Source organism: Gobio gobio (genome assembly GCF_949357685.1).
Source record: "Gobio gobio genome assembly, chromosome: 10".
Classification (NCBI taxonomy): Eukaryota; Metazoa; Chordata; class Actinopteri; order Cypriniformes; family Gobionidae; genus Gobio; species Gobio gobio.
Window position 1 is genome coordinate 14,761,273 of NC_137116.1, and position 26,337 is coordinate 14,787,609.

The window sequence follows — 26,337 nt, forward strand, 5'->3', positions numbered from 1 at the left end:
AGGAAGAGCATTTTCTGCAGTGTTTCTCAAATGTTTGCTGACACATTGCCATGGAAACCATGGGCTGGTCAATGTGCACATCTCTTGCACATTCATGGCCCTGAATGAAGTTGAGAATGACTGATGGTGATCTGTTGCTCACACACAGGAGGACTCGTTCTCCATCACGGCCGTGGAGCTCGGGCCCCTGAAGAAGCTGCGGATCCGGCACGATAACAGCCATCAGTCGGCCTGGTACCTGGACCGGGTGGAGATCGTGGACACTAAAGACGACACCACGTGAGTTCACTCCTTGTGGCTTGTGCCGATTTATTCATGAGTCTATTGTGTTGAAGCGCTTGTGACACGTACCGTCAACACACACAGATCTCACAGCTTCATATCGGGTTGCGCTGCAGGTATTACTTCCCCTGTAATCGCTGGCTAGCGGTTGATGAAGATGATGGTCAGATTGCCAGAGAGCTGGTTCCTGTGGATGAGGCCTTCATGAGGAAGGACGAGGATGAGGAGGAGTCCGGAGCCACACTGGGATTGGAGCAGAAAGGTGGAAGAAACATTGTTTTTGAGCTCTTTCCTGCTTGAGTGTTGATTATTCCCTCATATTCTCCATTATTGCGGCTCCTCTCTTCCCAGTCTGTCAGTAACGCTCTGTCTCTATGAAGCCCCTCCTTCTGAAAAGCACAGTGTGCTCTGATTGGTCGGCTGGAGCAGTGTGTTGTGATTGGTGTTTGGGAAATGCCCCACCCCTTATTATAACCGGCAGTTTCAACACACGACTAACTAACTCAACCAGGCCCCGCCCCTTTATTCTGCGCATTCATTATTATAACGAGGAATATTTTTTTATCACGTTTTACCAATAGGTGGCGCTGTGACTAAATTGATGTGGTGTGGTCAGAGTGAGGTGGCAATGACACAAAAAAGTTTGGTGTCAATATTCCAGAGTATTGCAGAGATACAGCCTCAAGTGTCATTTTGGCATCAATTTGTTGCATGTTACGAAAACGGTTTCGTCTATTGACACGAAATCAATAAATTTTTGTCAGCACAGTCTGAAGAGGATCTGAGTCGAATTTGGTGAAAATCAGACAAACGGTCTAGGAGGAGTCAAAAAAGTATGTTTTGAAATAAAATCAAAATGGCGGACAGGAAGTTAGGCCAAATATGGCAAAATTGCTATATTAAGACCAGTTTCAACTCAATAGGCTAATTTTTTCAAAAGTTATTGGCATGTTTGGAAATTTCATTATAACTTTTGACCTCAAGGTGGCGGTGCACTGAAACTTCTTGAGCACTGTCAGGGCGTGGTTCCGAAGACACATACCGAGTTTCGTAACAATACGCCAATGCGTTCGTAAACACATTTTACGACAAAATTCAAAATGGCTGATGCCCAAAATGGCCGATATGGGAAATGAGTATATATTGAGTATATGCTGCACTGAATCTAAAGAGACCAGTTTATTTTTGGCTAAAGCGTTAAGAAGTTATAAGCAAACATTTTTTTTATATATCTCCTGTGCCGAAACTGTGCCTATAACCTCAGGTCATGGTTGTCATAACCAAGGTTATTATAGTTTTGCATTTTTCATTAGTTTAAAAAAAAATTTTCGCTTTAATTTTTTGTTTTCAAATTCAGTTTAGTTTTAATTCGTTTTTAAAGTGGGTTTGCTAGTTTAGTTTTATTTTTTGAAAATGCTTAGTTTTAGTTTTTATTAGTTTTAGTGTTAGTTTTAGTCTTTTTTTTGTAATTTGGGTTATTTGTCAGGCACGAGATTCAAAAAGGTCAGAAAAAGTATTGTGTAATAATAACTCAACAAAAACATCATACAATTTTAGAAAATATGCATTCAAAAATAAAACCAGTACATAAAATGTACATATGGGCACAAATATGTAAACAGTCTCAACACTCCGCAGTGCAAAATGTGTGTGTGACGTGTGCCAGTAAAACACCTAAAGAGCCAACAGACTAAAGAAGACACACATATATAGCTAAACCTAAACCTAAATTGAGCTAAACCTATACAAATACCACAGCTGTACAATTTTCACACCCTATACTAAATGTCCCCTATACAAAAGCCTACTCATCTGACACACACACACACACACACACTCATCTGGACTGAAGCAGCAAACATTCAGTGTAAGAGTAAATGACATAACATTATTTAATATTTAAATCACAGCTTATAGTATTTTGACATCGACAACCCAAGTGCATTTTACCTCAAACTTGCGACTAGTTAACTTTCTAAAGTAGCAATCGCTTCTCGGGTCGACATTAACACACTGACAACATTATATTCAGAATTAAACATATTCATATTTTTACACCATATATTTTTATTGTGATTGTGTAAAGGTGTTCACGAGATACCAACCGTTTGCGAACTCATATTTGCTCTATGAAAGACATTGACAAAGACAAAAACTAAGGACATTTAATCTATAATTTTATTTTATTTTAGTTAGTTTTGCCAAACACACACTTTTATTTTTATTTCAGTTAACGACAATGTTTTTTCCCAACTAGTTTTCGTTTTTTCATTCGTTTTCGTTCACGATTATAACCTTGGTCATTACACACACCAAGTTTGGTCAGAATACGCTAAAGCGCTGCGGAGATATGGCGTTGCGTTCATTTTGGCGCACTCTTCGTCAAAATTAATTTGCGCGTTATTCGAGAACGGTTTGGCGAATCAACTTGAATTCTATAACTTTTTCTCGGCATGGTCTGAAGATGAGATTCAATTTTTTTTCATATCGGAGTAACGTTTGAAAAAGTAGCCATTTCTGAATATTCAAAATGGCGGAAAAATTTTCATGACGGAAAATGACGTCACAAGCGTAAGTCAAACTTTGGAAAGGGGGTGGCGCTAGAGGGATTGAGATAGAGACTCCAAATTTGGTATGGTGAATGTTTGGACGGACCTCGATCATTGTGCCAAATTTCATAACTTTTTACCACACGTAAAGAAGAAGAAATGGAAGCAGAATAATAAGAACGCCAATAGATACAATAGTCGCCCACCTACGGTATTTGAGACCAGTTGTGTCTATCAGACAAAGTGATCATTTCATTTTTTAATTTATTCTTTGTTTGTAGCAATGTCAACAACATACACGCTGAGGATCAAGACGGGAGAAAAGAAACACGCTGGAACAGACGCCAATATGTTTGCAATCCTATACGGAGAGAACGATGACACAGGTGAAAACACACACGATCATCTCTTGTGTTAAATAATGAGTGTTCTTCTTCACAACCTCTTCTGATCATTCTCATAGCTTTTCTTGGTTTCTTCACTCAGGAATCATCAATCTGAAAGCCTCTAAATCACACAAGAACAAGTTTGAGAAGGGAATGATCGATGAGTTTACCGTGGAGGCCGTCGATCTCGGAGAGCTCCAGAAACTGAGAATCGGCCATGATAACGGAGGTGAGTGACATGTGAGCGAAAGCGCATATTTTACAAAATATTTTTACTATAAAATTACTATAAAGTCAAAGCCATATGTCTAAGCAATTTGTGTTCCAAATTTGAAGTTGATATCACAAAAATTGAAGTTCCCATGAGATTTTGTTTAGGCTCTGTGCCAAAAATAGCCACCGGGTGTCATCCACATTAATGCATTCTCCTGTCCAAATGTCACTTCTATCACAAAACAGTCACCGAATATGGAACCTTGAGACTCAGACCTTTCTGACGATATGTGTTTTGTCAAGATTAGAAAAAGATTTGATTATAAAGTACTTCGAATAAATTTTGTAAAATGAAACCTGACACCGCCCACTAGGGGAGGAGCCCGCTAAAAGAATTCAGAGCATCGTTTCCATGGTAACGCAACGTCCAATTTCAAAATGGTTTTCACAGGATGAATTTTGAGTTCGTAAGCTTTCGATTGAGACCTAATTTATGATGATTACTAAAATATGTGATGTGAAAAAAGGGCGATTTAAAAAAAAGTGCGCTAGCGGGACGGTGACAGTTAAGGGGTTAAAGAACGAACACTTGAACTCACATCAGCATGATACAAATTTTTAAGTTTAATTTGATTGTTTAGTTTATCTCACATCCCATTCGATAACATGGAGGGGCGGGGTTTATGACCTATACTGGGACCAGCCACCTGGGGGCGATGGAGACGCTTTGGCTTCACTTTTCAGGACTTGTGTGGCACACTTGGTTCAAGTCATGTTGGAAAGATCAATTTGAGCTCCAGTACTTGATCGGACCACACGGGCCATTCACTTCACCAGTCATAATGTTATGCCTGATCGTTGTACGATAAAAAGAATTAAAAACATAAAATAGCAAAACGCACATGATGCACATTCTTTGTTCTTCATTTTCTAGAAGTAGAGTTGAAAAACCATGTGTAGTTTATTAAGAGAAGGTGCACCGCCATCTTGCTCCGACTTCCCAACTTGTTAATGCGAGTTTCCCAGCATGACTCGAGTCCAGCGTGAGTGACAGCTGGGATTGAATCAGGCTTTGTTCGGCTCGATTGCCTCTAAAAGCTGCTTGCAAACAGTTAGTGACCCGTCTGGTGTTGGTTTGCCTGGCAACTTTACAGAAACGCTCTTAATGGCCACTGTTGTTCTCGAGTAATACATCGACACACAGGAAATACATCATAAATGAGCCTCTAGTGTTCCTAGACAGCAGTGATGATCTCTGAGATGTTTCTACCCGACCTTAATCTAGAGATTCTGAAATATTATGTGTATATACCGTTATATTTGCACTGACTGCTCTATATATATATACAGGGGTGGAAATGGGGGGGGGGGGGGGGGGGTGAATTTTCGAGGGGGCGGCAATTCAGTTGAAAAAACAAAAAGGTTATTTTTACATGATGTTTTTTTTAATTATTATTCAAAGGATTTCTATATTTTATAGTCAATAGTCTACAATGTAATATCCACATAAACGTAGCGTAATATATAATAATAAATACGAAGCGGGATATTCTGTGATATAATGTAATGCTGCAAATGCGAATAGAGCGTCAGGAGCGAGTGATTTCAATGATAACTCAATGGAAAGGCGCGTTGACGCACGTCTGGAGGTCCTGCGGCGCGATAGACACGTTTCACGAATAGTATTTTATTTAAAATAAGCACACATTCACTATGTCAAAAATGTAAAACGTGTCTTATAACATATTTTAATTAGGGCTGTCAAAAGATTAATCGCGATTAATCGCATCCAAAATAAAAGTTTGTGTTTACATAATATATGTGTGTGTACTCTGTTAATTATTATTTATATATAAATACACACACAAGCATGTATATATTTAAGAAAAAAATATTATTTTTATATATAAAACATTTATATTTATATATATTATATATTATATAAATGTATATACAGTATATACATGCAAATATTTCTTAAATATATACATGAATGTGTGTGTATTTATATATAAATAATAATTAACAGAGTACACACACGTATATTATGTAAAAACAAACTTTTATTTTGGATGCGATTAATTGCGATTAATCTTTTGATAGCCCTAATATTTATATATATTATAGATTATATAAATGTATATACAGTATTTACATGCAAATATTTCTTAAATATATACATGAATGATTGATCTTTTGACAGCCCTAATTTTAATAAAATACGGCGAAATCCCATAAAAATAATGAACAGTTTACATCACTGTATTAGTACTGTGGGTCGTTGAATACATCTTTCGTGAACAGTCGTCAAATATTTAATAGGCTTATTTAGCGGTTTATATCTCAACACGCACCTCAAAAATGATAAGAGGCGTTTTTATTGTTATAATAATGCTTTTAGAAATGTTTAAACATGAATCTAAAAAAACCCAAAACATTAAGTAGCCATAAACTGTAGTGGCCGTAGGGAAGAATTGGTATAATTTTATTTTTTAAAAGTGTTTGTTTTCCAGTAGATGGCAGCAAATCTTCACTAAACCAAAGCACATCTTCATGTTATCGCCATAAATGAAAATGAGTTTTTGGATTTTTTTTTTCAAGTTCATTTGGAATTGATATAGCTTTTATTTAAACTGTAAACTGTATTTAAGTTGTTTCTACATTCATTTGGACAGTAACTGTGAAATTATTAAATCATTGCAATGTAAAAATTAGGGGTGCTCCGATTGATCATCAACAGATCTCGATCGGTCGATAATCGCTTTGGGATGATTGATCTGCGGTCTCCAAAAAGGCAGATCTCATGAACCGATCGCAGCTGACGACACATAAACCCGCACCTGCCGTGAGAGCGAGGGCATGATATGCAGCGACACCGTCTCATTCTCTTTCCAGCGCGGGTAAAATAATTATAAAGCTGAAGGTGAGGTACAATTCATATTTCTATATTAAATAACTTACGCAGTCATTTGAAAACTTTCTGTGGGACGTAAGTTCTACAAACAGCGCGCGTGAATCATTGCGTGCGCACGCTCTCTTTCTCCCTTTCAAAATGCTCAAATGGCTTCACATCAGCGCATCTGCACTAAAATCCAGCTGCACAGTTGACAGGAGCTGCACAGGATTTGCCACTTTGCACAATCGAGGCTGTGTCGCATCGTCACTAAAGTTTATCATTTGCATTTATTTTTAAGTCTTGCCAGTGTTCAAACCGCTCAGCACTCGCGCGCACTGGAGAGACACACACACACACACACACACAGGCCATCTCTCAAAAAGCTTACGAGTACAAATTGCGCTGAAATGGTCAGATACACACAAATGTATGTACTAAATGAGCGTCTTGACGAGTGTGCACGTAAACCCCGTCGTGACTCGCGAGTGAACATGTGCAACTGTAACCGTATCCGTGTTCGCTCTTAAAGTGACAGCTGTCGAATAAACTGCTGCTGTCTCTGAGTTTCTCTTTGTCTTGTGTTGTTTGATGAACCTTTATGACACTCACTGCTCTTGAATGACTAACTTTTGCAACCTTAAGTGTAAGGATTAAACTAATTTAATTTATTCAGGGAAGACCAATATTAATTTACATTTGATTTCTTATTAAATGTCTTTAGTATTCTTACCTCAATACTAATGTTAGACCTACCTGAAAAATTGTTTTTAAAAACAAAAATGCACTGCATGATCAAATATTTAAGTGAGATAATAATATACATTATTAAATACATTTATTTGGGAAAGATGGCCTACAGTAGCCTTAAGTTATCTCATTTTCTAAAATAAACACTTGGTGGTTCTTCAAGATCTTGACTCAGTTCATTTAGAGTAAGTTTCATTTCTACACATGGTGCAAACTCTGCAAGATTATAGATGAAAGATTGCCATTCCCCTGCCATTCTGTGATCGGCAGTGATCGGCAATCGGCAGATCATGATCTTGGTGATCGGTAATCGGTGATCTGCCCCAAAAATGCTGATCGGAGCATCTCTAGTAAAAATATTAAAACAATGTTTTTAATCGCATGAATTACAGAAAAAATGTGCGATTACTTAATTTTTTTAATCGATTGACAGCACTATCGATTCCTCAAATGTTTTTTTCAGACATTATGTTTTGTGGACATGTTAAGCTGTTGTTCCATTGCCCTGTCACATAGTTTTAATGGGAATGCATGGTTGCATCATACTCATCTCGCACTATACTGATATTACTGATAAGTGTCAAGACACTTTGAAAAGAACCCCCCCACCCCTTTTTCCAAACTAGAGTCCGCCTAGTGAATTTCTGCCATTTCCACCACTGTATATATATACATCTGAGAATCATCGGCATAACAGTGGAAACTAATTCCATGTTTTCTTATAATATTACCAAGTTGGCAGCATATATATTGAGAATAGCAGCGGGCCTAACACCGAGCCTTGTGGCACTCCAGTATCGTGGATCTGTGTGTTTTTCAGGAGGGTCGGCGGGTTGGTTCTTGGACTGGGTGGAGATTGACGCTCCTTCTCAAGGACAGAGGCTTCGCTTCCCATGCGGCCGCTGGCTGGACAGAGGAGAAGATGACGGAGCCATCGTCCGAGATCTGTATCCCGCGGACCTGCAGACTGAACTTTACACGCCGTGTACGAGAGATTCACTGCTTCCATTAACGCTGTTTAAAAATCATGTTCTTCCTCTGTGTTTCTGTATTGTTTTTCAGCATCTAAACATTCTTAAATCAAAATGACTGAAGATGCACTATATTTCCAAAAGTGTTGTGCCGCCTGCCTTCACACACACACGAGCTTCCCATTGTTAATCCGAAGGGTTTAAAATGGAGTCGCCCACCCTTTACAGCTCTAACAGCTTCAGCTCTTCTGGGAAGGCTTTCCTCAAGGTTTAGGAGTGTGTTTATGGGGATTCTTCATTTGTGATGTTGGACGAGAAGGCCTGGCTCTCAGTCTCTGCTCTAATTCATCCCAAAGCTGTTCTATCGGGTTGAGGTCAGGACTCCAGTTCCTCCACCAAACTCCTCATCCATGTCTTTATGGAGACGCTTTGAGCACTGGAGTCATGCTGGGACAGGAAGGGGCCGTCCCCAAACTGGGCCCACAAAGTTGGAAGCATGAAATTGTCCAAAATGTCTTGGTGAAGCATTAAAGGGTTAGTTCACCCAAAAATGAAAATTCTGTCATTAATTACTTACCCTCATGTGGTTGGACACCCGTCAGACCTCCGTTCATCTTCAGACACAAATGAAGATATTTTAGTGTAAATCTGATGCTCTGAAAGGCCTCCATTGGCTCAACTTTACACTCTCAAGACCCTTAAAAGACACTAAAGACGTCGATACAAAGTCCATCTCACTACAGCGGCTCTAAAATAACTTTATGAATCGGCGAGAATAGTTTTTGTGCGCAAAAAAACCCTAAATAACGACTTATATAGTGATGGCGATTTCAAAACACGGCCTCATGAAGCTTCGAAGCGTTATGAATTAGTGAGTCGATTCAGCGGTTTGAACGAGAAGGCCTGGCTCTCAGTCTCTGCTCTAATTCATCCCAAAGCTGTTCTATCGAGTTGAGCTCAGGACTCCAGTTCCTCCACCAAACTTGCTCATCCATGTCTTTATGGAGACGCTTTGAGCACTGGAGTCATGCTGGGACAGGAAGGGGCCGTCCCCAAACTGGTCCCACAAAGTTGTGCAGTCAGGCAAGTCCCGTTCTCCTGGCGACCGCCAAACCCAGACTCGTCCATGGGATTGTCAGATAGAGAAGTGTGATTGGTCACTCAGAGAACACGTCTCCACTGCTCTAGAGTCCAGTGGCGGCGCGCTTTACCCCACTACATCCCACGCTTTGCATTGCACTTGGTGATGTAAGGCTTGGATGAGCAGCTCGGCCATGGAAACCCATTCCATGAAGCTCTACACACTGTTCTTGAGCTCATCTGAAGGCCACAGAAGTTTGGAGGTCTGGAGCTCTGCAGAAAGTTGGAGACTTCTGTGACCCTCAGCATGTGCTGACCCCGCTCTGTGACCCTCAGCATGCGCTGACCCCGCTCTGTGACCCTCAGCATGTGCTGACCCCGCTCTGTGACCCTCAGCATGTGCTGACCCAGCTCTGTGACCCTCAGCATGCGCTGACCCCGCTCTGTGGCTGAGTTGCTGTTGTTCCCAATCGCTTCCACTTTGTCATAATCCCACTAACAGTTGAGCGTGGAATATTGAGTATAATATTTGGACTTATTGCACAGGCTTGAGTTCTCTGAGCTCCTGAGAGCGGCCCATTCTCTCACTGATGTGTGTAGAAGCGAACACACACACACACACACACACACTCCTGAGAGCGGGCCATTCTCTCACTGATGTGTGTAGAAGCGAACACACACACACACACACACACACACACACTCCTGAGAGCGGCCCATTCTCTCATTAATGTGTGTAGAAGCGAACACACACACACACACACACACACTCCTGAGAGCGGCCCATTCTCTCACTGATGTGTGTAGAAGCGAACACACACACACACACACACACACTCCTGAGAGCGGGCCATTCTCTCACTGATGTGTGTAGAAGCGAACACACACACACACACACACACACTCCTGAGAGCGGCCCATTCTCTCACTAATGTGTGTAGAAGCGAACACACACACACACACACACACTCCTGAGAGCGGCCCATTCTCTCACTAATGTGTGTAGAAGAGAACACACACACACACACTCCTGAGAGCGGCCCATTCTCTCTCTAATGTGTGTAGAAGCGAACACACACACACACACTCCTGAGAGCGGCCCATCCTCTCAGTAATGTGTGTAGAAGCGTCTGCAGGCCTAGAGCTGGAGTTACACACCTGTGGCCATGAAGGGGTTGAACACCTGAGCTCAGGGATGGAGGGGCGGCTCAATACTTCTGCTCTATAGTGTATTTGAATGTGTGTATTTGTAAAGAGCTCTTTGTCTTTCTCCTGTAGTCGTGCCCTATGAGATAACCACCTTCACGAGCGACGTCTTCGCCGCGGGGACGGACGCAAACGTCTTCATCGTCCTGTACGGTCAGAAGGGCCTGGCCACTCAGCAGAAGTACCTGTGCGTCAACAAGAGAGAGAGACGCTTGTACTTCGAGAGATCGGCAGAAGACATGTTCATAGTGGAGGTGAGCGTCTAAAGCTGCGCTCGTCTTCTCTAGTGTGCCGTATATCGAGTGAAGCGCTTCTCAAACAACAACAAATGTAGGGCGGGGCTTGATTGTGTCTGTGGGGAATTGATTGGATGGTTGTGGTTTGCTATAGAGACAGAACGACACGCGTCATAATCTGAAGGCCACGCCCACTGGGGGGGAAACAATCAAACCGCTTCCGTTGACTTTGCATTGCGTGAAGCGCCTCTTTGTAATTTCGGACTTATAACAAAAAACTGAACAATGTATAAAAGCTGATATGTGACAAAGTGTACAGGAAACAAGCTAAACAAAACCCAGAAGCAAAAACCCAGACGTTTTTATAAGCTGTTGACCCAGAAAACGAGCGTTTAAGGACAAAAAAGTGGATTCAGGCCATTGAGACACATTATATTACACTGAGAACTACGACGACTAGAGGGGAATGTAATCAGAGACAGTAAATATAATATATTAAACGGACATTTGGATATTTGACTTAACAGTGACAGAATTTTTACTGCACACATAGACATATTGAGGCATACTGAGTGTCAGGATCCCAAAATGTCCCCATTCTTCAGCTGAAGCTTCACTTCGTATTGCCTGTATCCACTTTTATCTTCTTAAACGCTCGTTTTTTTGGGTCGACAGCTTATAAAAACGTATTTCTGTGTTTGCTGTACACCTTTGTCACATATCAGCTTTCAGACATTGTTCTGTTTTTTGTTATAAGTCCGAAATGACAATGAGGCAGCCTCACGCAATGCAAAGTCAATGGAGAGCGTTGGATTGTTTTTCCCCCCGGTGTGGGCGTGGCCTAAATACGCTCTGTCTCTATTGGCTGATCTCATGTGAGTGACAGGTGGCCCCGCCCTCGTCATCAGAGAAGAGATGAAGTTATTCTGATTCAAGGTTATAAACAATATGATAAACCCTTTACCACTGGAACATTCCACAAAAACACAAGAGTTTCCGTCGGTGTTGTTTTGTGTCTCTCTGAAGCTGGAAGACATTGGTGACATCATCGAGAAGATCCGCATCGGACACGATAACCAAGGGACGAACCCCGGCTGGCATCTGGACAGAGTGGAAATCAGGAGACTTTTAAGAAAAGGAAAGGTGAGTTAGGCTGTTTACCTATTTTTATGCAGATTTTGGGAGATGGTTGGATGGAAGCGCTCATAAATATGCATAAAAAACTGACTGGATGGTTGATTTATCCGAAGGGAACAAAAAACTCTGAGAGGCTGTGATTGGATAACTGGACTAACCAGCCAACCAATGGCATCGTAGCATCTCAAATGTTGGTTTGGTGGCTCTGAGACGCCTGAGTCAAAGTCTGTTGATTTGATGTTTTTTTTTTAAAGAAATAATTCAATTAAATTGATCAAAAGTGACATTTATAATGTTATTAAAGATTCTATTTCTAATAAATGCTGTTCTTATGAACTTTATATTCATCAGAGAATCCTGAGAAATAAAATGTGTCACAGTTTATTTTTAAAAACGCACAGATTATTACTTAAAATGTCAAAATTGTGACAAAAAGGTTCAAATTATGAAAAACGAAAATGAAAATGATAACAATAAAAGTCAAAATTTAAACATAAATTGACATAGTGTAAAAATTCTGACATAAAACTAAATTAAAACATTAAAAGTAGAAATTTAAACCAAAATTATTACTAGTCATAATTAAGACTATCAAAATTATGACAAAGGTTAAATACTAAATTGAAATGATGACAAAAGTCATTTTAACCTAAATTATGACATACAATTATTACTTAAAACATCAAAATTAAGACTTAGTTAAAATTATTACAAAAAGTTGAAATTAACATATTTTTCATGTTGTTTTTATTCATCAAGTACGCATTAAACTGATCAAAAGTCACATTTATAATGTAACAAAAGATTCTATCTCTTATAAATGCTGTTCTTATGAACGTTATATGTATCAAAGAATCCTGAGAAATAAAATGTATCAGAAAAATATGAACATAAAAATCACAAATTATTACTTAAAAAAGTCAAAATTGTAAAAAAGGTAAAAAAATTATGACAATAAAAACTAAATTATGACATAAATTTCGACTTTTAATGTTATAATTTTTACTTTTTTATTACTTAATAAGTCAAAATTATCACTTGTCATAATTATGACTATCAAAATTATGACAAAGTTTAAATACTAAATTGAAATTATGACAAAAAGTCAATTTAAACCTAAATTATGACATAAAATTATTACTTAAAATGTCAAAATTATGACAGTCAAAAAGTTTTCTTATTATGCTTTTATTCATCAAGTACGCATTAAACTGATCAAAAGTGACATTTATAATGTTACAAAAGATTCTCTCTCTAATAAATGCTGTTCTTATGAACTTAATATTCATTAGAGAATCCTGAGAAATAAAATATATCAGAAAAATATGAAGATAAAAAGCACAAATAATTACTTAAAAAGTCAAAATTATGACAGTTTAAATACTAAATTGAAATTATGACAAAAAGTCAATTTAAACCTAAATTATGACATAAAATTATTACTTAAAATGTAAAAATTATGACTTTAAAATGACTTTGAAAATTATTACAAAAAGTTGAAATTAACATATTTTTCATATTATGCTTTTATTCATCAAGGACGCATTAAATTGATCAAAAGTGACGTTTATAATGTTACAAAAGATTCTATTTCTAATAAATGCTGTTCTTATGAACTTTATATTCATCAGAGAATCCTGAGAAATAAAATATAAACACTGATAATAATCATAAATGTGTGTTGATCATGTGAGAGTGATTAGTGAAGGGTCATGTGACTCTGAAGACTGGAGTAATGATGATTAATCACAGGAATAAATGACACTTTACTATATATTCACATAGAGAACAGATGATCTACACTGGAGTGTGTGTGTGTGTGTGTGTGTGTGTGTACAGCTGATCTACACTGGAGGAATATCACATTGATTACTGGTGTGTGTGTGTGTGTGTGTGTGTGTGTGTGTGTGTGTGTGTGTGTGTGTGTGTGTGTGTGTACAGCTGATCTACACTGGAGTGTGTGTGTGTGTGTGTGTGTGTGTGTGTACAGCTGATCTACTCTGGAGTGTGTGTGTGTGTGTGTGTGTGTGTGTGTGTACAGCTGATCTACACTGGAGTGTGTGTGTGTGTGTGTGTGTGTGTGTGTGTGTGTGTGTGTGTGTGTGTGTGTGTGTGTGTGTGTGTGTGTGTGTGTGTGTGTGTGTGTGTGTGTGTGTGTTGTGTGTGAACAGCTGATCTACATTGGAGTGTGTGTGTGTGTGTGTGTGTGTGTACAGCTGATCTACACTGGAGTGTGTGTGTGTGTGTGTGTGTGTGTGTGTGTGTGTGTGTGTGTGTGTGTGTGTGTGTGTGTGTACAGCTGATCTACACTGGAGTGTGTGTGTGTGTGTGTGTGTGTGTGTGTGTGTGTGTGTGTACAGCTGATCTACACTGGAGGAATATTTCACTGATTACTGGAGAGCTTTAAAGTCGACCCCAAGCTTTTGAATATTGCTCCAGTTTCCCAGGAAGTGATGATTGTTCTCTGGAAGCGCTGCTTCATCCTCAGATGTTTTAAATGTGTGGCTGAGGCTGGGGTCAGAAGCTGAGCTGTGAGCGTGTGTTTGTGTGGCTGTGTCTGGGGTCGTGTGTTTGTCCAGGGCTCTGAGACCACCATCTTCCCCTGCGAGGGCTGGCTGGCCCGCTCTGAGGATGATGGAGAGACGGTGAGAGAGCTGGTGCCGTCGGACATCATCACGGAGAAGCTGCTGAGAGACGGGACGCTCAAGCACAGCGAGATCGAGGTGGAGGACGCGCTGGAGAGTATGTGCTCGCATCAGTGTGTGTGTGTGTGTGTGTGTGTGTGTGTGTGTGTGTGTGTGTGTGTGTGTCAGGGTCACAGCGAGATCGAGGTGGAGGACGCGCTGGAGAGTATGTGCTCGCATCAGTGTGTGTGTGTGTGTGTGTGTGTGTGTGTCAGGGTCACAGCGAGATCGAGGTGGAGGACGCGCTGGAGAGTATGTGCTCGCATCAGTGTGTGTGTGTGTGTGTGTGTGTGTGTGTGTGTGTGTCAGGGTCACAGCGAGATCGAGGTGGAGGATGCGCTGGAGAGTATGTGCTCGCATCAGTGTGTGTGTGTGTGTGTGTGTGTGTGTGTGTGTGTGTGTGTGTGTGTGTGTGTGTCAGGGTCACAGCGAGATCGAGGTGGAGGACGCGCTGGAGAGTATATGCTCGCATCAGTGTGTGTGTGTGTGTGTGTGTGTGTCAGGGTCACAGCGAGATCGAGGTGGAGGACGCGCTGGAGAGTATGTGCTCGCATCAGTGTGTGTGTGTGTGTGTGTGTGTGTGTGTGTGTGTGTCAGGGTCACAGCGAGATCGAGGTGGAGGACGCGCTGGAGAGTATGTGCTCGCATCAGTGTGTGTGTGTGTGTGTGTGTGTGTGTGTCAGGGTCACAGCGAGATCGAGGTGGAGGACGCGCTGGAGAGTACGTGCTCGCATCAGTGTGTGTGTGTGTGTGTGTGTGTGTGTGTCAGGGTCACAGCGAGATCTCCTGGGATAGCGTCTGTGAGCTTTATCAGCCTTCACTCATGCTCATTAATGACCACTTTTGATCATCAGAATGTATCAGTGAAGCTAAGATTATTAAAGGGTTAGTTCACCCAAAAATGTAAATTCTGTCATTAATGACTGACCCTCATGTGGTTGGACACCCGTCAGACCTCCGTTCATCTTCAGACACAAATGAAGATATTTTAGTGTAAATCTGATGCTCTGAAAGGCCTCCATTGGCTCAACTTTACACTCTCAAGACCCTTATGTTACGATCTAAGTCCTTAAATCGCAACAAACAAAGGGAGACGCTACACAACCGCTGCATAAATAATAAGATTTATTTAACATAATAAAATATGAAGTGTCAAGTATTCAGTTTACATGTTAGTCAGCGTGTAAGCGTATGAGTGTAAGTAGGAAATGCACATGTAATCAGTCCAACAAAACATCACCAAAAGGAAAGTCCAAAGCAATACAGTGAAGATGGCTCCACGTGAACTCCAATGCGGCTGTGGTCTCCCTCCAACTCCCACCTAACGTCAGATCTCAGGAACTCATGAGGAGCAAACGAATAACACTCTGCCAAGCCCAACTTGCTTTGCTCTCACGTGCTTCCCATCCTTTGCTCTCTTCCTTCTCCTCTGTTTGATCCAGTCCCTCTTAAAGGAACCTGATTAGGTTCAGGTGCGAAACCACACCCTCCATCAGCCAATCATCTGTAACTCAGGGATAAACAAACTCAGGGAACCGTCACACTTAAAAGACACTAAAGACTAAAGTTACAAAGTCCATCTCACTACAGCGGCTCTACAATAACTTTATGAAGACGAGAATAGTTTTTGTGCGCAAAAAAACCCTAAATAACGGCTTATATAGTGATGACGATTTCAAAACACGGCATCATGAAGCTTCGAAGCGTTATGAATCAGTGAGTTGATTCATGATTCGGATCGCGTGTCAAACTGCTGAAATTTGGCGATCCAAACCGCTGAATCGACTCACTGATTCATGACGCTCTGAACCGCTGATTCGACTCACTGATTCATAACGCTCTGAACCGCTGAATCGACTCACTGATTCATAACGCTCTGAACCGCTGATTCGACGCACTGATTCATAACGCTCTGAACCGCTGAATCGACTCACTGATTCATAACGGTCTGAACCGCTGAATCGACTCCCTGATTCATAACGCTCTGAACCGCTGAATCGACTCACTGATTCATAACGCTTCGAAGCTTCATGATGCCGTGTTTTGAAATCGTCATCACTATATAATATATAAATTTTTTTGCACACAAAAACTATTCTCGTCTTCATAAAGTTATTGTAGAGCCACTGTAGTGAGATGGACTTTGTAACTTTAGTCTTTAGTGTCTTTTAAGGGTCTTGAGAGTGTAAAGTTGAGCCAATGGAGGCCTTTCAGAGCATCAGATTTACACTAAAATATCTTCATTTGTGTCTGAAGATGAACGGAGGTCTGACGGGTGTCCAACCACATGAGGCTCAGTCATTAATGACAGAATTTTCATTTTTGGGTGAACTAACCGTTTAATACTGTAGAAGTCTTCTTTATCGTTAGTTCATGGAACCTTATTAAAGGGTAACTAAACCCTAAACCAACTTTTTTTTAGTTAATGATCTGTAATACTGGGGCTTTATTAATGCTGTTCATTGATTCGAGTAAACGTTTTGACATTTGAGTATAAAGTGTTTTAATTCTATAAAATATGGTGTAAAACCGCCAAAGTGCTGCCCTCTTAAGGTTGAACGGTGGCTACTGCAGTTGATTTTTCCTATTGGACGTTGTGGGTCATCGTGATGTAGGATGGCACTGCCAACGCCCCTGGCACGAGCTCACCACGCCCTCAGAAATGTCTCCCCCAATCACATGATGAGAACGGCTTCACGCTACATGAAGTAGAATCATTATGAATGAAACTTACTTGACACTTGCTTTAACATTGTAATGAAGAAAATATGGTTAAATAATGCAGTTGTCAGTACACGTCAGGCTTTTCTTGCAATATTATTGCCGCCCGTCATGTGTACAGATAATTTTCATACATGAGACGCGCTTTCAAATCCTGACACGCAAGTGGTTGCCTCGGTAACGAACAACAATACCGTAACGCTGGCGTATATAGAAATCCGTTTATAATAGGCTTTTAGGTCTGAACTTATTGATTCAGTTAATTTGAATGAAAATACATCGTATGTATATCAGATATCTGATCTATTTTTAGTGGCATTCAGTGTGAGGGTTTGACTGTTCATAGATTAGATCAGTTCTCTTGCGCGGCTGCTTCACTAGCATCGTCGGCATCGGGAGTTAACGCAGATTGAGCTGCGGCTCGCATTGATAAGGCTCTGGGTCTGGGTCCACAGATAATCCATCCTTCTCCACTTCAGGTGAAGGTAGGAGAATTACCGCTCGGTTGCAAAGCTGGCGTCACTCCAGTCATTCTCCATCTTTGCGACTCGCGAGTCTGACAGCTGTCAATCAACCCGTCTCTGTGGGTCTCAGGTGCACGCCCTCCGCTCAGCCCCGCCCTCGGTTCGTCCCCTCTGTCTCCGCTGGGCTCTGCCCACTTTTCCAGCATTTTTAAAAAATTGCCAGTGGGTGGAGTTAAGCTCTGAGCTGGGGTTTAGTTACCCTTTACGTGTTACCGTTTTATTAATATTAGCTTTTATTTTTATATTGTTTCAGTGATTCGGTTTTAGTCATTTTAGTGCTTAAACTTTCTATTTCTAATTTTCCTCATTTCAATAAATGAAAACGCGTCGGTTACGTATGTTAAACCTCGTTCCCTGACGGAGGAAACGGAGACGTACGTCGGTTGTACCGACGAATTGGGATCACTTCAGGGAGCCCCTATCAGCTTCGAGATATAGAGAACAGGCCAATGGGCCATTGGCGTGCGAGATTTGCATCGTATAAATTTGCGGGTATAAACAGGAAGCGAGAGTGAATGCACGCTGTCATTCACTGAGGAGCCGAACTAGTGGCTCGGCCATACAGTGATGGTACAGCAACTGTGGCGACGGGACGTATGTCTCCGTTCCCTCCTTCAGGGAACGAGGGTTACCATACGTAACCGAGACGTTCCCTTTCAGTCAGTCACGTTTGACTTACGTACGGAATTGGGATCCCTTTGGAAAACACCACAGTTACTACCACTTCCAGCGCCCAGCGAGAGCCCCTCAGACCCCGATCTGATGCGGGCGGGGAGATTCACGCAGGGAGAGTCACACTGCTGTTCCGCAAGACCCACTCAGCAGACTATTGAATAACGCTGGGAAAGCTGCGGAAGCCACATCATGCCCGGAGGGAGTTACCATGTGGAGAATACAAGTATGGGCTGGCCTTGGGCAGTGCAACATACGGAAGTCCCAGGGGTGGCCCCGGCTTGTTGTAGGTGAATGTGTGCCAGGGCATCCGTGCCGAGGATCCCCTCGGTCAGGGAATAAAACAACTGGCAGTGGGTCGTGTCGGGGCGGCAAACAGATCGATCTGTGCGGCCCCAAAGCGACTCCAGATCAGCTGGACCACCTGGGGAGCACTGGCAACCGTGACAGCTCGTCGGCCGCACGATTGAGCAGGCCCGGAATGTGAATGGCACGAAGGGACCTCAGATGCTTCTGACTCCACAGGAGGAGATGGCGGGCGAGTTGGGACATATGCGGCGGGAGCGTAGACCACCCTGTTTGTTGATGTACGCAACGGCCGCAGTACTGTCCATCCGGACCAGAATGTGCTTGAGCTGCGTTTTGAAGCGGCTGAGTGCAAGACGAATTGCCAGCAACTCCAGGCAATTGATGTGACATTGCATTTGGGGCCCCGTCCACAGACCCGAAACTGCAAGTCCGTTGTACGTGGCACCCCAGCCAGTGGATGAGGCATCCGTGGAGACAACAGAATGCCTGGACACTTGTTCTAGAGGCACTCCCGCCCATAGAAATGAAGAGTCCGACCACGGGCTGAAGGTTTGGCGGCATCTCGGCGTCACTTGGACACGGAGGGACCCGCTGTGCCACGCCCATCTCGGGACTCGATCGTGTAGCCAGCTTTGAAGTGGTCTCATATGGAGCAGGCCTAGCGGCTTTACTGCGGCTGCGGATGCCATATGCCCCAGGAGCCTCTGAAAATGTTTCAGTGGTACCGCTGTACTGCGTTTGAACGAATTCAAGCAGTTCAACACTGACTTTATGCGCTCCTCTGTGAGGCGCGCTGTCATGGCAACCGAGTCGATCTCCATCCTGAAAAAAGAGATCCTCTGTGCGGGACAGAGTTTGCTCTTCTCCCAGTTGACCCGAAGACCCAACTGGCTGAGGTGCCGAAGAACCATGTCCCTGTGTTCGCACATCTGATCCCGCGACTGGGCAAGTATCAGCTAGTCGTCGAGATAGTTGAGAAGGCGAACACCACGCTCTCTAATGGGAGCAATGGCCGCCTCCGCGACTTTCGTGAAGACACGGGGCGACAGGGACAGCCCGGAGGGCAGGACTCATACTGATATGCTCGTCCGACGAATGCAAAGCGTAGAAACGGTCTTTGTCGAGGGAGAATCGAGACATGAAAGTACGCGTCCTTCAGGTCGATCGCTGCAAACCAATATTGAGGACGGATGCACCTGAAGATGCTTTTCTGCGTTAACATTCTGAACGGCATCCTGTGAAGGGAGCGATTCAAGTATCTCAGATTCAAGATCGGTGGTAATCCGCCGCCTTTCTTGGGTACAATGAAGTACGGGCTGTAGAACCCGGACTCCATATCGGCTGGAGGGACCGGCTTTATCGCATCCTTAGCCAGTAGGACAGCGATCTCCGCCTGAAGCACAGGGACGTCCTCCTTCGATACTGAAGTGAAGTGAACGCCCCTGAACTTGGGGGAGCGCCGGGCGAACTGAATCGCATAGCCGAGTCTGATGGTACGGATGAGCCAGCGAGACGGGCTGGGAAGCACTAGCCAGGCTCCCAGAGACCGTGCAAGCGGGACCAACGGCACCAGAGACGTACCCGCAGTGGGGCAGCGTAGCATGCAGGGACCCGACGGACGGCATGGTAGCGGCCCGAAGTTGGGTCTGAGTGTGCTGTGTAACACTACCTGCTTCCGCTGAGGGGATGTGCAAGTGTGGGAAGGCCGCTTGTGTGCGTTCCCACAGCCGGCACCCCCTGCTGGCGATTTGGAGAGGCACCAGAGGCTGACAAGGCATGGGAGCGTTGTACAGCGCCAAGCGCACTCTCCAAATGAAGGAGGGCTGAGCATGGCAAGGCTTTGTGGCGTTGCACACGGTCTGCCTCACCTCCTTCCTCAGCGTGGAACAAGAGCTGCGAGGCATAGCGTCGCGCACTGTCATCCTCGCACCGCTGAGAAGAGGGGAATGAGAGTGGCGAGGCTTTGTAGCGTCACACACACTGCCATTCTCGCCCTCTTGTGGGGAGGGGAATGAGAGTGGCGAGGCTTTGTAGCGTCACACACACTGCCATTCTCGCCCTCTTGTGGGGAGGGGAATGAGGGCGGCGAGGCTTTGTAGCGTCACACACACTGCCATTCTCGCCCTCTTGTGGGGAGGGGAATGAGAGTGGCGAGGCTTTGTAGCGTCACACACACTGCCATTCTCGCCCTCTTGTGGGGAGGGGAATGAGGGCGGCGAGGCTTTGTAGCGTCACACACTGCCATTCCTGAACTCCCGAGACCCAGAGGTATTGGAACTTTTTTTTTTTTTATGGGTACCACTGGCTGTTTTTAACAGAATTACTAATAGTTTTCCACCCGGCCTTCCTCCGGGGGAAGAACAGTTCCTGACCAAATCCGGGTCAATGGTGTTTCTGGACCAGGGTGGACATCGTCTAGCCAAGGGCCAGCGCTGTGCGCAGCTCAACCTCAGCTCAGAACTACCCTCGTGGACTAAGCAGGGCGGAGGTGGCCTGCCAGTGGCACTGCCACCCCACCGATGAGGGTAGTGAGAGAGAGGAAAACTTTATACAGATTATGGCCCTATTGGTGTTCCATATTCTGGCACCAAATAGTTCTACAAAGCCAAAGCCTTCCAATGCACATCCGGGAAAAGGCTAGGGCCGGGCAAGGCAATTCATGCATTGCACTACGCCTCAGCCACCCGGGAAAACATGGCTGTCAAGTATGAATCTGATTCAGTGCGAGCGCCCACTATTATAGTGGGAATCTCTGCATCATCTTCATTTTCAACACATAACAGCCCTCTCTCCGATGCAGCGATTGACATCTGTCCTCTGCTAGAGCCCCAAATTAAACGCTAGGTCCCCTTTTTTTAAGGACCAGCACACTATCTCACATGTCTGCTGGTAGCTTACAGATGGGATTGTAAGCTACCAGCAGACATGTGATATAGTGAGGGGCACGCTGAACACTCAAGCCCTTATGAAAAAGGCAAGACGAACAACGCGCCGACGTGGCTATGCTCTCATGAGAGAGCATAGACCACCCACAAACACAGTCTCAACATGCTTGCGATGCGATAGAGGAGTGGGGGGCCCACGGAGGTGTACTCGGCAGGGAAGAGACTCCCCTCTTGTGCGATCCAAACACTTCAAATGATCCAGAATGCTCAGCCAAGGAGCGAAGGCTTGTAGTACCATCACAGAGAGGCAAAAAATCCCTTTCCAGAACATTTTCATTCAACGTTCCCAGCTGGTGGAACGATCTTCCCACCGCCATCCGAAACGCTGATTCGTTGACAACATTCAAAAGTCAACTAAAAACTCATCTCTTCCATGAGCACTTAAGTTCTTAAAATAAAAAAATAAAATAAAAAACTTTCCTTTCCTCTTTCTCCTCCTCTTTCCCTCCCTACTCTAGCCTGTGCTACACTGAGTAATGTACACGGACTAAGTATTTCAGGCACTTGTTGCGCTCACTCGACTCTTCACGACCAATCGCTTATTTTACCCCCAAGTTGTAAGTCGCTTTGGATAAAAGCGTCTGCTAAATGCATAAATGTAAATGTAAATGCATAAATGTGGAAGCCTCACTGTAATCCTCAGGCCACCCAGGCTTATCAGCCAAAGTAGCCCCTTCGGTGCACCAGAAAAGAGACTAGATCGGGGTATAAGCGAAGGGACTCAACCCCGTTTGAGGTATCATAGTCTCGACCACGCATCTGACGCGCTGTCACCCGGCAGCTACACGGCACACGGCGCGCTGAACACTCAACCCTCACGCGGAAGGTGAGATGAACAGCGCATCTACATGATCCCGTTTCCCTGAGAGAACACGGATCACCCACGAACACAGTCTCAACATGTTTATGCGAGAGGGATCGTGGCCGTCAGGACAGGAAACAACCACATCCAGAAACGCACGGTTGGAATGACGTCTTGAAAAAGACGCAGTGTCACACTCGTGTTGCTCTTTTGTGAGGAAACGCTCTTTCAACAGTGCTGAAGCACCCAGGAGATGTGTTTGCACTCACTGAGACAAACGCTCTCACCAACCGACAGTTGCTGTGAGAACAGCAGTTTGTTATGCTGATGCAGCGGTGAGCACGCGATCACGCTGATTGTGCCTTTTCAAGTAAAAGTACACTGTTTTTAAACGGCTTAATAAAGTACAATTCCTGAGAAAAACTACTCAATTACAGTAACGAGAGTATTTGTAATTCGTTACTTCACACCACTGTTAATAGGTTTAAAAAACACTAAATATTCAGAAGTATTATTGATTTAATGCACTGACGCTGTCAGATGAGAACAGAACTTCAGCTGAATTATGAATATGGTGGTTCTTCTGTAAGGCTGATGATGTTGTGTGATTGTCTCTCAGCTCACACGTATAAGGTGACGGTGAGGACGGGCGACATGTACGGAGCCGGAACCGATGCCAACGTCTTCCTGACCATCTACGGAGATCTGGGAGACACCGGAGAGAGAAAGCTCCGCAAGTCTGAGAGCAGCAGCAACAAGTTCGAGAGAGGAGCTGTGAGTCCTGACAGCAGTGGTCAAGCCTTTATTCAGTTAGCATACACCCATCAGGCATAACATTATGACCTGACCCGTCGACTCCTCTAGACCCCTGAAGGTGTGCTGTGGTATCTGGCACAGAGATGTTAGCAGCAGATCCTTTAAGTCCTCCATGGATCGGACTTGTGTGTTCAGCACATCCCACAGATACGCGATTGGATTGAGATCTGGGGAATTTGGACTCGTTGTTGTGCTCCTCAAAGCATTCCTGAAGCATTTGTGCTTTGTGGCGGCGCATTATCTGCTGAAAGAGCCACAGCCACAGGGAAAACCGTTTCCATGAAAGGCTGGACATGGGCTCAACAATGCTTAGGTAGGTGGGACGTGTCAAAGTCACATCCACATGATGGAGGACCCAAGGTTTCCCAGCAGAACATTGCCCAAAGCATCACTGCCTCCGCCGCCACCCCTTCTTCCCATAATGCACCTGGTGCCATGTGTTCCCCAGGTGAGCCACACACACGCACCCGGCCATCCACTGATGTAGAAGAACACGTGATCATCAGACCAGGCCGCCTTCTTCCATTGCTCCATGGTCCAGTTCTGATGCTCACGGGCCACTGTTGGTGTTGATCCTGTGGCCGGTTCTCCACTGGTCCTCCATGACCCTGTGGCCGGTTCTCCACTGGTCCTTCATGATCCTGTGGCCGGTTCTCCACTGGTCCTTCATGACCCTGTGGCCGGTTCTCCACTGGTCCTCCATGACCCTGTGGCCGGTTCTCCACTGGTCCTTCATGACCCTGTGGCCGGTTCTCCACTGGTCCTCCATGACCCTGTGGCCGGTTCTCCACTGGTCCTTCATGATCCTGTGGCCGGTTCTCCACTGGTCCTTCATGACCCTGTGGCCGGTTCTCCACTGGTCCTTCATGATCCTGTGGCCGGTTCTCCACTGGTCCTCCATGACCCTGTGGCCGGTTCTCCACTGGTCCTTCATGACCCTGTGGCCGGTTCTCCACTGGTCCTCCATGACCCTGTGGCCGGTTCTCCACTGGTCCTTCATGATCCTGTGGCCGGTTCTCCACTGGTCCTTCATGACCCTGTGGCCGGTTCTCCACTGGTCCTCCATGACCCTGTGGCCGGTTCTCCACTGGTCCTTCATGATCCTGTGGCCGGTTCTCCACTGGTCCTTCATGACCCTGTGGCCGGTTCTCCACTGGTCCTCCATGACCCTGTGGCCGGTTCTCCACTGGTCCTTCATGACCCTGTGGCCGGTTCTCCACTGGTCCTTCATGACCTGTGGCCGGTTCTCCACTGGTCCTTCATGACCCTGTGGCCGGTTCTCCACTGGTCCTCCATGACCCTGTGGCCGGTTCTCCACTGGTCCTCCATGACCCTGTGGCCGGTTCTCCACTGGTCCTTCATGACCCTGTGGCCGGTTCTCCACTGGTCCTCCATGACCCTGTGGCCGGTTCTCCACTGGTCCTTCATGACCCTGTGGCCGGTTCTCCACTGGTCCTCCATGACCCTGTGGCCGGTTCTCCACTGGTCCTTCATGACCCTGTGGCCGGTTCTCCACTGGTCCTTCATGACCTGTGGCCGGTTCTCCACTGGTCCTTCATGACCCTGTGGCCGGTTCTCCACTGGTCCTCCATGACCCTGTGGCCGGTTCTCCACTGGTCCTTCATGACCCTGTGGCCGGTTCTCCACTGGTCCTTCATGACCCTGTGGCCGGTTCTCCACTGGTCCTTCATGACCCTGTGGCCGGTTCTCCACTGGTCCTCCATGACCCTGTGGCCGGTTCTCCACTGGTCCTTCATGACCCTGTGGCCGGTTCTCCACTGGTCCTCCATGACCCTGTGGCCGGTTCTCCACTGGTCCTTCATGACCCTGTGGCCGGTTCTCCACTGGTCCTTCATGACCCTGTGGCCGGTTCTCCACTGGTCCTTCATGACCCTGTGGCCGGTTCTCCACTGGTCCTCCATGACCCTGTGGCCGGTTCTCCACTGGTCCTCCATGACCCTCTGGCCGGTTCTCCACTGGTCCTTCATGACCCTGTGGCCGGTTCTCCACTGGTCCTTCCTCTGAGCACTTTTGATAGAGACTGACCACTGTAGACCGGGAACACCCCACAAGAGCTGCAGTTTTGGAGATGCTCTGACCCAGCACAATCTGTCAATCTCGCTCAAATCCTTACGCTGCCCATTTTTCCTGCTTCTAACACATCAACTCTGAGGACAAAATGTTCACTTGCTGCCTAATATATCCCACCCACTAACAGGAGATCATCAGTGTTATTCACCGGTCATAATGTTATGCCTCATCGGTGTATATAACGGTTAGCTATAGACACTGATGAAGATGATGTGATTATATGATGTGTAAAGAGCCTCCAGACTCACTCCAGGTGTGGTTGTGTAGGTGGACAAGTTCAGCATTGAAGCCGTGGACCTGGGCCAGGTGTTTAAGATCCGGATCCGGCACGATGACTCTCAGACGGGGGCAGACTGGTACCTGGACCAGGTGGAGGTGGTGGATGTGGAGACGGAGGAGGTCTACATGTTCCTGTGTGAACGCTGGCTCTCCAGGAAGAAGGAGGACAAGCGCATCGAGAGGACCTTCTACGTCAAGGTGAGACCACTCGCCCTGCCCAATAACCCCAGGTCCACACAGTTACAGTATTGACATCATTAGTTAATAAAAACACAGCCATTCATGTCTGCTCAGCTCAGGGTTATTATAAAATAAATATACACAAATTCAAACGTATTTTTAATTTCAGCTGCCAAGACGAGATTTCTTATTGTCGTTTAGTTAAATTTTTTATTTTATTTTTTTAGGGACAGATACAAAAGACATAGATAAACTTGAACATTCATCTGATGTATGCATCATAGTATTTTTAGCTAAAGCTAATTCACAACACTTGTCCCTAGTGGGGATTTAAAAAAAATAAATACAGACTAGCATTTTTAAAACTAAGATCATGATAAAACTAAATGCAATACAAAAAAAACAACAAAAAAAAGGGAGGGGGGGTCGATGAGAAACCTACACATGTGAACAGTATTGTTCTTGAATTAACCACAATTTAGTATTTTTTTTTAACAATGGTAATGTTGGCATGCATTTCAAGTGGTCTGATAAAGAGTTCCATAATTTCGCTCCTTTTACTGAAAAAGCAGTTTGAGCAAATGATGTTCTACGGAAAGGAATGGTACAAT

The 26,337-nt window shown here is 44.5% G+C and overlaps 1 protein-coding gene across 1 annotated transcript in view; it reads left to right on the plus strand.

The window, feature by feature from the left end:
• Window positions 1-26,337, plus strand: part of loxhd1b (lipoxygenase homology PLAT domains 1b) — a gene marked incomplete at both ends in the record, with an annotated part of 110,063 nt that overhangs the window by 63,820 nt on the left and 19,906 nt on the right. The window contains 10 exons of the mRNA XM_079826292.1: window positions 149-279; window positions 399-544; window positions 3,113-3,217; window positions 3,318-3,446; window positions 7,894-8,058; window positions 10,403-10,584; window positions 11,593-11,709; window positions 14,283-14,445; window positions 22,980-23,134; window positions 25,535-25,744. Coding sequence (XP_079682418.1) covers window positions 149-279; window positions 399-544; window positions 3,113-3,217; window positions 3,318-3,446; window positions 7,894-8,058; window positions 10,403-10,584; window positions 11,593-11,709; window positions 14,283-14,445; window positions 22,980-23,134; window positions 25,535-25,744 — 1,503 coding nt within the window. The remainder of the gene's footprint in view (window positions 1-148; window positions 280-398; window positions 545-3,112; window positions 3,218-3,317; window positions 3,447-7,893; window positions 8,059-10,402; window positions 10,585-11,592; window positions 11,710-14,282; window positions 14,446-22,979; window positions 23,135-25,534; window positions 25,745-26,337) is intronic.